Here is a 13,218-nt window from a genome sequence, read left to right as displayed (position 1 = left end):
CTACATGCATGCTACATACATACTACATGCATGCTACATACATACTACATGCTACATACATACCACATACATACTACATACATACTACATACTACATATATACTACATGCATGCTACATACATACTACATGCTACATACATACCACATACATACTACATACATGCTACATATATACTACATGCATGCTACATACATACTACATATATACTACATGCATGCTACATACATACTACATGCTACATGCATTCTACATACATACTACATACATACTACATGCTACATACATACCACATATATACTACATACATACAATACATTCATACAATACATACATAGACATACAGTACATATAACATAGAGTAACATACTTACCAATACTTGTCACATTGTTCCCCGAAGCCATTGTCTTTTCCGGGATAAATATTAACATAACAAACCACAAAAATACTCACCCACGATCCGAAGCAGTCCACGAGTGTGTCCCATGACGATCTTGGGTAGAGAACGGCAGCATCAGATGATGCTGCCGTTCTCTACGGGCTGCAGGAATCCAATGACGGAAGGTAGGTATCCTTCCGCACTGTATTCCTCCGCCACTTAAAAAAAAAAAAGTCCCTAGTCTCACTTTATGCCATTGCTGCGTGGGAATTTCCCACACAGCAATGGCATAAAGTGAGACTAGGGACTTTTTTTTTTTTTAAGTGGCGGAGGAATACAGTGCGGAAGGATACCTACCTTCCGTCATTGGATTCCTGCAGCCCGTAGAGAACGGCAGCAACAGCTGATGCTGCAGTTCTCTACCCAAGATCGTCGTGGGACACACTCGTGGACTGCTTCGGATCGTGGGTGAGTATTTTTGTGGTTTGTTATGTTAATATTTATCCCGGAAAAGACAATGGCTTCGGGGAACAATGTGACAAGTATTGGTAAGTATGTTACTCTATGTTATATGTACTGTATGTCTATGTATGTATTGTATGAATGTATTGTATGTAGTATGTATGTAGTATATATGTGGTATGGATGTAGCATGTAGTATGTATGTAGCATGCATGTAGTATGTATGTAGCATGTAGTATGTATGTAGCATGCATGTAGTATGTATGTAGCATGCATGTAGTATATGGTATGTATGTAGTATGTATGTAGCATGCATGTAGTATATATGTGTTATGTATGTGGTATGTATGTAGCATGCATGTAGTATGTATGTAGTATGTATGTAGTATATATGTAGTATGTATGTAGCATGTAGTATGTATGTAGCATGCATGTAGCATGCAGTATGTATGTAGCATGCATGTAGTATATATGTAGTATGTATGTAGCATGTAGTATGTAGCATGCATGTAGTATATATGTAGTATGTAGCATGTAGTATGTATGTAGCATGCATGTAGTATATATGTGTTATGTATGTAGCATGTAGCATGCATGTAGCATGCATGTAGTATATATGTAGTATATATGTGGTATGTATGTAGCATGCAGTATGTATGTAGCATGCATGTAGTATATATGTAGTATGTATGTTGCATGTAGTATTTATGTAGTATGAATGTAGCATGTATGTAGTATGAATGTAGCATGTATGTAGTATGCATGTTGTATGTATGTAGCATGTAATTTTTTTTTTTTTTTTTTTTACATTTAACACATTAGCCGGATGATGGGACTACTACTGTCCCATCATTGGCTAATGTGTCAATCACTGTCATGGTAGCAGGCATCGCCCGATGGGACTTGTAGTCCCATCGGACGATGCCTGCACAGACCCCCGGAGCCTGCACAGACCACCGGCAGGCCGGCACAGCCCCCCGGCAGGCCTGCACAGCCCCCCGGAGCCTGCACAGCTCCCCGGCAGGCCGGCACAGCCCCCCGGCAGGCCGGCACAGCCCCCCGGCAGGCCGGCACAGCCCCCCGGAGCCTGCACAGACCACCGGCAGGCCGGCACAGACCACCGGAGCCTGCACAGACCCCCTGGCAGGCCGGCACAGCCCCCCGAAAGGCCCGTACAGACCCCAGAGAGGCTGTACAAGGGCAGGAAAGGGTTTTTCTTATTCCGATACCGGAAGTCCCATAGACTTGAATGGGACTTCCGGTATCGGAATCGGCGATACCGATACTTTTTTTAAAGATCGGCCGATACCATCCGATACGATACTTTGAAGTATCGGACGGTATCGCTCAACTCTATGCAAAACATAACTTGGAGCACAGCAAAAAGTAATGGCTTATAGGGAAGGTAGCTGAACCAGTCCCAGTCAGGTGTGTTGGCAGGGAAGAAGGACTCACTTGCTTTCTATGAGTGAGGTGAGATCTGGACTCATGAGCTTTGTCTGTAAGTGTGGGAGGAAAGCAGGACTCACATGCTTTCTTTATGAATGGTGGCTTTGTCCAAGAGTGGGCAAAAATGGCAGGACTCACAAGTTTTGTCCAAGTGTGCAAAGGAAGCAGGACTAACAGTCTATGTCTATGGGCTTGTGCACATGTCTTTTCAGGCCAATTCCACTTTGAACCTGCTTTAAAAACCCTACAAAACAGACTCGCTGTGCTATGATCAATGTTTAAGAACTTCGTTTAACACTTTAGACCACCAAAGCCACAAAGCCGGTAACAGAAGAGACCGGTCCATTCTTCTGCCACCTGGAAACCATACACTTAAGAAAAGAATGCTTGCTACAAAAGATGTTGGGAATGACAACAAAAAAGAAACTTCAGGAAAAAACAGTGTCAGCACTTTCCTGAGGTGTCTTTTGAAAGTAAAACTTTGCCGGTTTTATTGTACCTCTTTAGATATTTTTTGTGTATCGCACATAACCTCTAATAGTCCACACTCTTCTTAATCATAAATATTTTATTGTTTTAGGCAACAGATAAATCTGATATTTGATAATGAAAGGTAATAAATATATGAAAACAAAGCACTTGTACAGACCAATCGATAGATTGACATCTTATAAAGCTACAAACATTGATGGAAAGCAAAAAGTCAATAGTCTGTAAAATGCAACCTCATAATTTATATTTATTATCAGCGTAAAACATTAAGTAACTTTGTCTTTTCCATTGATCATGTAGAAGAACATTTAATTGAGGGATTGGCTTTTGTCCCCGATCCTTCAGGTCACTAGCACCATTGTAAAGTTCATTGGTAATTCGAAGTCTCAAACATATTTACATGCCCCTCCTCGTATATTCTTTATAGAAGAAGTAAAAGAAAAGGTCAGAACCCATGTCTCCGGCAGTCCATGTTTACAGTGAATCTTCCCATTGTCTTGGTCAAGCATAGGACACCACTGGCCTCTGTATTTTTATCTGAGAAAGAATAGGATGAATTATGTCCAAGCAATCGCTAAACATTTCCAAATCTTTCTTATTTTAGTTTTGTTCCATTTATTACAATAGAAGGTCTACTCCAAATTCCTGATTCTGCTTAAATTTTTTAGGTGGTAAACAGCAGGACATCTCTATTGGCTAGTATCATAAAAAAATTCTCGTTTTGAGCTTTGGGAGAAACATTTTTCTAACACTTCCAACCTTCCTGTATCTTGTCGGAATACCAAGACAAAGCAAAAGAGATCAAGTCGATTTGAGCCGGTCTCCTTTTTCCACTGATCCAAAGTTGTAGACATTGTAGAGTAGAACAAACTTATAGAACTTGATCAGGAGACATTTTGGCCCTGCTGTCTCCATCCCTATAGTTTTTTATACCAAAATATCCATTCTTCAGCCTACCCAACCGTAATTATTAAAGAGGTTGTCTTAATATATCCACGTCAAAATATCCATTCTTCAGCCTACCTTACTATATTTCTTAAAAAGGTTGTGTCAACATATTCACACCGAAATATTCATTCTTCAACCTACCCAACTATTATTCTAAAAAAGGTTTTTTCAATATCATGAAAGGTGAAAAAGATAAGTAACTTTTCAATTTATTTGTTATAAAAACATCAAAGTGATTTTTAATTGTTTTGTCTACCGCTTCTTGTTATGGTTACCAACCACCACTACAGTATTTTGATGGTGGTTAGTGTCCTAGGCAAGGAGTGTAAAGGTTACAAGCATCAGAGGAGCTTAGGTGCTCCTTAAAAGCTTCTTTTCTAAATGTAGCATCGGAGTAATGCAAAGATACCGGTGGTCTATACTGTCAGTCAGGAATGCACCACATCTCGGTAAACCGAGTGCTCCTGAAGATACATCATAAGGTAACCCAGTTAAATTCCCACAATATATACTGAAGTATAAAAAAATATCCAAACTGAGCACTGCCACAATGATAGTCAGATCCTCTGATTTAAAGGGTTGTCAGATGACACAAAACATTTTTAATGGTTCCAAAAGTACTAATATAATTTAGTCGTAAAATATTTCAAGGGAACCTGTTACGTGAAAAAATACTATTAGCCCGCAGAAATGGAGTTAATCTGCAGGTTAATAGCATTTTTAACCTGCCCAGTGTCGGCACTTAGAACCCCGCTGCCGAGAGGAAATTAACTTTATTCCTCCTGGTAGCGTTTGTTGTTCAGTCACGGGGGTGGTGCCGGCGTGGGTTCACTCTGTGTATAGAGTGTGGTGGCTGTAGCACTGACTGACAGCAGCTCAGCATTAAAGTCAGCTGTCAGTCAGTGCCGGGGGCCCAGTTACAGCCACCTCTCTCTATACACAGATTGGTGATCAAACCCATTGTTACGGTATGGCGAGAAAAGTAAAGGTGTACCTGGAAGTGGACCCTCTGGGTCACGGCTCCAGAGCCCCCAGAGGCAAGTGCCCAGGTGAGGACCACCCCCTATACAGGGAGTGTTAGGGACAGACCTCCCGGGGATAGAGCCGCGACAGCCGGAACCAAAGGGACGACTGAGGTAAGAGAACAGAAGGCAGCGTACAGGGTGAGGCAGTAACCCAGTGGGTGCGGAACCGGGGGCCCAGGGGCGCACAAGAACAGAGGCTGTAGATGTAAAGAAGCAAACAAATGAATACAGGCTGTACAGCAAATAACTGAGACGTGGAGAGGGAAGTAGGAAGCAAGACAGAGGAGGGAAAGCACCAGGAAGACAGGGAGGGCAGAGCACAGAAAAGGCATACCGAGGTTAGGCAGGCAGAACCACGGTACTAAACGCAGCAAAGACAGAGGACAAGAGGGGCCTGAGGACACAGAGGGCGAAGCTGCGGACAGCGTCACCGCATGAGATAATCAGGCGTCTTACCAGAGCTGATGCCGGCCATATGTAGCGGTGGGCGCCGCCATATTGGGGGCGGGGCCTAGCGCGTCAGCTTACCCAGGAGGCTGAGCTCCGTGGGCAGGAGCCCGAGGCAGGAGCATGCCGGACAGCGCGCACAGGAAGATATGTAAGACCCCGCGCTGTGACACTCATGCTGGTGCAAAACCCCATTGACTGAAACCCGAATCCTCCCGGGAGGAATAGAGTTGAATTTGTCCCCCCACCAGGGCTCTAAGTGCCGGCAGAGGGCAGGTTCAGAACACTAATAACCTGCATAATAACCCCATATCTGCAGGTTAATAGCATTTTTTCATGTGACAGGTTCCCTTCAAGAATTTCACAATTTCAATATCTAACCCCCATTCCTGAAGCTCCACTTTTACTTTCATCCAGACACAGGGAGAATATCCTCCCTTCCTTAATAGCTAAGTCAGCCCCCTTTTACATTACTGAAATGAAAATAGAGAAGGGTTCTGGCTTACGTAATGGACTGAGCCAGCAGACATCATCCCTTTAAATAAGTCAAAGTCATAAAAAGATGGAGGAAGTTTGCTGCTTGTATCTGAATGACAATGGAAGTGGCACTTCTGGGAAAAAGCTACTGTCACAGAAATCAAGACATCCATAAAGATTTCACAATGAATGTATATGAGTTTGGGAAGCAAACAGAGACTTTATGTACTGTAAGACAGCCCCATTGGAGGATGCGTGTCTAAATACTAATAGGCAAAAGAACTCGCAAAAATGCAATTTTTCTCATGAAGTGTGAATTTTTTTAGAGTAAATGTGTTGGGAAATAATATCAGGAATATGAAAGAACTTAATGTCAAAGACGACCCTTCTCTCCATACCTGTATGTTTGTATCAACAGATTCCAGGTTCGGTTTAAATGCCTCTTTATTAGGCTGTATTACCGGTGTGGTGTTTGTTGGATCTGTAGAAATAATATATAACCAAAGGTGACAGATGAAATATATGAGCTTGTTAAATTTATATTAAAGGGTGATACAAATTAGTATAGTAGTATAACAGAAGCCATGATGCTGAAAACCACCTACTGCCAGAAATGAACCATGCAAATACCTCCTTAGCAATACCTCCCATTATTTTCCCAAAAACCATGCCCATGTTTGTCTTTGAAATACTCATAGTTTTGAAAAGCAGGTAGGAACCATGAAGAGAAGTGTGACTAGTCCAGAGCCATCCTGAATTCTCCCGGCAACGCTCTACATTGACAGGTCTCTAACCTGTGTGCACATGAGTAGAGTCCTATCACTCACTTGTAGCAGGGCGGGGAGAATTCAGGGCAGTACCGGACTGGTCACATCTCTTCCTATGGTCCCTATCTGACTCTACAAACTATTTTAATTTTAAATGCTGGAGTAATTTAGAGAAAATATACCTGGCTACAATTACACAGCCAGATTCTGATTCATGCTACCAGGGGTTTGAGCAGCATGAATCGAGTAGCAGGTTTGCTTTAATTTCATTGTTTGTCATGTATTCTAGATTTATTCAAACCATGGTGAACAGCTGGTTAGTCAACATCAAAATAACGATGATTCCAGAATGGTGGCACAACTCAACAAACCGTGGCATCCTTTACCATACAATATCATGGCATCCTTTTGATGTATACTTTATGAAAAGCTCATGACTATTTCATAACATGTATTTTCAACAGAAGCCATTACAGTGCATGGCCGATGGACACCATTTTTCGGCATCAGACTCCATTTATCATATGTGGCATGAGCTTTTCAATATGTACACGGAAAATGAAGTAAGAAGAAAAACAATCCAAAAAGATTAAGGATCTGCTTGCTAACCATAAACTTCTCTACAGCAACTTGCCTATTTTGGACACATCATACGAAGAGAGCAATCACTGGCTGGAAAAATAGACGGAACAAGGTGAAGAGTAACCAGCAACTTCCTGGCTTGATGCGATCAAAGCAATGGTGGAGAAGACCCTGGTGGACCTATCTAGGCTTGCAAAACATTGTTCATCCATCAAGTCACCATGACTCAAAATCAAGATGAAGACAGTTAAAATAATAAATACATTGCAGAGAACAGGACTAATTAAGTTGAAGTGTCTCATATTTAGGATCCCAACCTTTTGGCCCCCCAAAAAAATAAATCACAGTTACAAATAGAGCCATCCTACCCAGCATGACAAAGACAACCCATTGTTTAGTATGGACGGTGCCTAATGTAGTGTTTCCTATGTAGGTCATCTTCCTGTTGTGTGACCCTTTTAATCAGTAAAGATTGTGAAAAATAAAGAATTTCTTTAAAGGGAACCTGTCACCAGAAAAAAATGCTATTAACCTGAAGATATAGGGTTAATCTGTAGGCTAATAGCATTATTAACCTGCCTGATGCCTGCACTGTCAGGAGAAAATAATTTTATTCCCCTGGCAACACCCAGGTTTCAGTCACAGAGGCAGCACCAGTTCAGTCACCACTCTGAGTATACAGAGCGGCGCCCCCAGCCCTGAATGTTCGCTGGCCCCAATTCGGAGCCAGTGTCAATCATGGCCGGTGGCACGGATACAGCCGCTGCTCTCTATACACAGAGCGGTGTTTGAACCTGCAACGGTGCTGCCCCAATGACTGGAAGCCAAACACTGCCGCGAGGGATAAAGTTCATTTTATACTGACAGCATTTGACGGGTGGGTTAATAGCCCCATATCTGCAGGTTAATAGCATTTTTTTCTGGTGACAGGTTCCCTTTAAGGATATGAATGTCATACCATGGTATTGTCCATCTGTTCCTCCTTCTTTTAAATCTCGATACTCGTTTGAGAAGTCTTTCTGAATGCTCCACTCATCTTCAGTATCGTTGTACCATTTGTCTTTATCATTTATTAATGTGTCACTTAAAAGAAAGAAAAAAAATAGGCGTCAAAGAACTATAGGCACAACATTAAATAAAACGTTTTATGGAAGTTCTCAGTCCTTTCATGAACTACCTGGAGATGATATCAAGGAAAATTACAGATGAAGAGATGCAAAGCTGGACAACCGAAGCCCAATGATAAGTCTATTAACAGGTGCCACTTTTCATGTGGTTGGACACTCTGGCTTTTAGTCTTCCATCTAGGGTAACATCACAATTTAATCCGTAACCTTTTTCTAATGTTGTCAATTGACTAAAATCTGTCCTTTATAGGCAAAAAAAAGAAATTCGGCCAATTTGGTGACCACAATTTGAGGCCATCGTAAAGACGGAGAAACTGTGGACTTCCAAATGGCCAATTACACAACAAGAATAAGGTTAAAGTCATAAAATACAACTTACGTTTCTTTTTTGTTGCATTCCCGACAAAGGAAAACTCCCACCACTGCAGCTATGATGACCAGGATACCTATAGCTGCTCCAACACCTCCATAGACACCTGCTTTCAATATTGGACTTGTGCATCTGGGCCCAGTATAGATGTAAGTATCCGTATCTTTGCAACTGTACAAGCAAAGAAAATGTGATGTTACTAAGCAGAACCCAACGGAAAGAACAATAATACAGGAAACTATGGATCAAATGCAATATTTCATTTGTGTCTGTAATTTCTGGAGCCTTTTTTCTTTGGACAAAATTCACGTTTAAATGTGTGCCTTTTTTCTGTCTATTTAAGATGTGCCTACTACTTTAATTTTTAGTTCCCAATTGCGGGCAGTGTGTAGGATTTCCAAATGTTTTCCCCTGATTTAACAATTGGACTGATTTCATGTACATCAGATATTTTGGTGCATTTTTCAAAAATTTTGGAAAACATTCAACTTTTTGGAGTTAAAAAGTGGCATAAAAAGTTAAAGAATTCCAAGACGAGCTGTACTCCACTGTAGCGGTGGTGCACGAGGAGAGTAAACAGTGCAAAATCACAGATGTCCTGGCATTCACGGAAGGTGTAACCATCTCTTATCTTTATTTCATTACACTGTTCCAACATCTATGTCTGATGAAGAGACCCGAGTAGTCTCAAAATCTTGCAAATTTTTACCATCTATCCAGTTAGCGTTTTAAGGTATCAACCACCGAGGACTTTCAAATTGTAATATTTTTTCTCTCTGCTGGCTAACACTGTACAAAGATACATATTTTTCCTGTTCCAACTGAATGTTTCAGCCCATCCCGAGCTTTTTACAGCAGTATACAGTACAGGGTAAGGATATTAACACAAGTCTAAAGGAATGACATCAGTGAAATCAGTGTTAATTGAGGAAGTCCGAGACAATACATGGACTGAAATAACGAGATTAGCGAGACATTGTTGAAGTAGCGATACAGTAGTGATACAAACAAAATAAAACCATCTAATTCCCAGTAATTTAGGAAATGAAAAATGATCAATTCAGCGTAGGTGACACCACCATGGTGTGATGTAATAAAGAAATAAGATTACACCTTCTGTGAGTGTCGGGGCTTCTCTAAGTCCATTTTTTACTTTGGACAAAATTCATGAAGCACGCGCCTCATGTTAAAGAATTTGTGACATATAAAGGCAACAAATAGCACAAAACAAAAAAAGGTGAGTGACTTAAAAAAATTGGCAATGATGAATCGGGCTTATAAGTCAAAGGAGCGATTTGCCCCGGAGGTTAACATTATTGTTGTGCACTCACCGGTACAAATCTGACCAAAGATAAACTTTCGCCTGGAATTTTCAAGTTGTCATATGTGTCTTATCTCCAAGTTCTCCATTTCCCTTCCATACACCAAAACATATTTGTATTTGAATAATATTTATACAAGATTGCGTGGTGAAAATATGGACTTTTCCGAAAAATCACCCAGTGTACATACTCGAGCTGACAGATACTTATGGCTTATACTATCGATATGCCATGGATGTCCCAGATGAGCACAACCTTATAATCTCACTTTCATCTAGATTTGTATTTATATTATTACCCCTTTCCTTTTACAAATGGCTGAATTTACAGTATATCCTCACCAAACATATATGAGTAGTGATGAGCAAATACATTTGGCACTATTCGTTGTTAGCACGAATAGTACGTTATTCAGGCTATTTGTTACTCGGCGAGTAATTTGGTATTCGCCTCGGTATAATCGAGTGACCTGTCCAGCATATTTGGCGCTTTATTTGCAGCCAATGAACATGTTGGGCTGGCTTGCCAATCACAGTAATGCCGGCACCATCTTTGATGTGGCATTACTGTGATTGCCTGGGCTCGCAGCATCATAGGGGATATTTAATCCCTGGCAGTGCTATCTTGTGCACATTGCAGCCGGAAACAGCATAGGGAGAGCTAAGTGTGAGTGTAGGGAGAGTGATAGGAGCTTATAGGAAAAGTTTGTGATTACAGAAAGCTCTTTTAAGAGCTCATGAGTGTGAAGATAATTTTATTTGTTAGGCGGAGATAGCATAGGGAGAGATTTAATATGTAGAGAGAGTGAAAGGCAAGCACCTGGGTGTTATCAGTTCACATCATCTTTGCAAGTACATGTTGGAGAGCTCTGCTATTTTGTATTGTGTGTTGTATATTTTAGGATTAAGAACAGACTGTGGGACTAAGGAGAGATAGGCAGGCTTTCTTCCACTACCGTAATCTACAAATCAGCTCTTTTTAGAGGCAAATAATATTAGTACCAGCTAGGGATGAGCGAGCATATTCATGGGTATTCGGTACTCGGCGAGTAATGCGGTACTCGGTACATAGCGAGTATTTCACTACTCGCCTCGCACTATTCGGTTCTCCCACCCAGCAGTTGCCGATCACAGTAATGCTGCACCCTTCTTGGTTGTGGGCGGCATTACTGTGATTGACTGGCCGTCCAGCGTCATAGGCAATGAGTCTCATAGTGTGTCTCTATTTAAGCCCTGCCGCCGCCATTTTCTGCACATTGCATACAGAACACCGCTAGTGTAGGGAGAGTGTGAGAAGCTACTAGGGAGAGTTGTGAATCATCCAGGAATCCTCTGTGAAACCCAAAAGCTCTTTTCAGAGCTGAAGTATAAGGTCAGGGAGGGTCCTCATGGACTGAGCAGTGACCGTTTTCCCATCTTTTTGGGGGGTTACATTTACCCCTGCAGTGCAGTTTTTTGTGCTGCTGCAGTGCTGTGTACAGGCAGCGAATAGTATGCACACACGCTACTGCACAACTGTCACGCAGCCAGCACCGCTGTCTTGTGTGGTGTCTGGGCTGCGTATTCTTGCCTTAAACCTCAGGGCAATTTTTTTCTGCTGCTGCTGTGCTGTTTGTAAAACACAAAGCAGTACTAGGCTGTAGTGCTACCTTCCACAAAGCACTAACTGCTCCTTCTTCCCCAATATCTGCATCTGAACATCTGCAACTATGGCAGAAAAATCTAAAATTCCTAAAAAGGCTGTTGTGAAGGGACAGGGATGTGGACATGGGGTCGTTGGTGTCCAACAAGGTACAGAGTCTGGGAGATCGAAGAAGGTTAATGCATCTAGTTTCCTGGCGGCAAAATTTCCTGGTCTTGAACATAAACGGGCCTGGAAGCCAGAAGAACAAGAGCAGATACTGTCTTGGATGGCTGATAAGGCCTCAACGAAATGTTCTAGCAGCACCCAATCGTCCATGACAATACAGTCTACTGTCCATACAGATAACGCTGGGTCATCCTATTCTCAACCTGTTCCTAGTTCATCACCCAGTCAGGAGTCACAGGAAACATTTGAACCCAACCTTGGTCACTCCGAGGTTCTGTTTGATCCATTTTCTTTTGTTGCCTCTGGCCTCTCACCGCACGACATTGAAGAGGAACATGAGGGGGTATCGTCTTTTGATGATGGCCAAATATTTGAAACCCCATGGCCAGAAGAAAGCCACTTTCATCCACGTGATATACCAGGTGAAGAGGTGGAGGCTGAGGGTGATGACACACAGCTGCCATCTCGCCAGTTGCCAATAACAACATGGAAGGAGGATAACATGGACAACGAGGTGGTCGATGATGAGACCACCAATCCGACCTGGACCGTTGGCACACATAGCCAGCACAGCAGCGCAGAGGATGAAGGTGGATACGTAGCACCAACAAAGGCACCAAGGGCTACTGGTTTGAGAAGAGTGCAAAGTGTGTCAACTGTTGCCAAGAGCAATCCCTCTGTGACCCAAGTCAAGGCAAGGGTGCGTTCAGCCACTGTCTGGAAATTTTTTTCCGATAGTCCTTCTGAACCAAATGTTGTCATCTGTAGCATCTGCCATAGGAAGCTGAGCAGAGGCCAGGGCAAAGGCAACCAAAGCACCACCAGTATGCGTAAACACATGGCAGCCAAGCACCCTAGTCGGTGGGCTGAACAACAGGGTACCAAATCAGTATCTGCGACTGCGGGTCAAACCACTGCCATGTTGCCTGTCATACGTCCTTTCCAATCTGCTGGGCAGGAAGCAGTTGATCATCATACCTCTTGCTCACATGCTGCGGTTGCACAGACACAGGCCACAAAAAGCTCATCCACTTGTTTGTCCCAGGAAAGCGTCCAATTGTCCGTGCCCCAGATGTATGAAAGGATGCGTAAATACCAAGCCACGCACCCACAAGCACAAATACTGAACGTGCACATTGGAAAGTTGCTTGCCATGGAGATGTTGCTGTTTAGGCTTGTGGGAACACAGTCTTTCCGTGATCTTTTGTCTGTGACTGCCCCACAATACTCTGTTCCCAGCCGGCACTATTTTTCATGGTGTGCCGTCCCCGCGTTACACCAGCACATCTTAAACAATCCAAAGCGTGCTCTCACCATCGCCGTAACCGGAAAGGTCCATCTTACAATAGACACGTGGACAAGTACTTGTGGCCAGGGACCATACATCTCTGTCACAGCACACTGGCTCAACCTGGTGGAGGGTGGGACAAAGTCTCAAACTGGACCAAAACACATATCTTACCCACGCCACGAATAGCAGGCCCAACCTCAATCAGGGTTTCCGCCTCATAATATACATCCAGTCTCCCCTCTTCCTTCTCCTCTGCCTCATCATCCTATGC

The 13,218-nt window shown here is 42.6% G+C and overlaps 1 protein-coding gene across 1 annotated transcript in view; it reads right to left on the bottom strand.

Moving 5' to 3' along the window:
- Nucleotides 1-2,840: 2,840 nt before the first annotated feature.
- The window catches only part of LOC141074122 (uncharacterized), a 73,890-nt gene continuing 63,512 nt past the window's right edge, over nt 2,841-13,218 (bottom strand). Inside the window, exons 11-14 of the mRNA XM_073561653.1 lie at nt 8,535-8,696; nt 7,987-8,111; nt 6,078-6,160; nt 2,841-3,319 (exon numbers count right to left, since the gene is read on the bottom strand). Coding sequence (XP_073417754.1) covers nt 3,284-3,319; nt 6,078-6,160; nt 7,987-8,111; nt 8,535-8,696 — 406 coding nt within the window. The 3' untranslated portion in view covers nt 2,841-3,283. The remainder of the gene's footprint in view (nt 3,320-6,077; nt 6,161-7,986; nt 8,112-8,534; nt 8,697-13,218) is intronic.

Source organism: Dendrobates tinctorius, unplaced genomic scaffold, assembly GCF_039654945.1.
Source record: "Dendrobates tinctorius isolate UK_male_01 unplaced genomic scaffold, ASM3965494v1 ptg000324l, whole genome shotgun sequence".
NCBI classification, from domain to species: Eukaryota; Metazoa; Chordata; class Amphibia; order Anura; family Dendrobatidae; genus Dendrobates; species Dendrobates tinctorius.
This window is presented reverse-complemented; position numbering and strand designations above follow the sequence as displayed.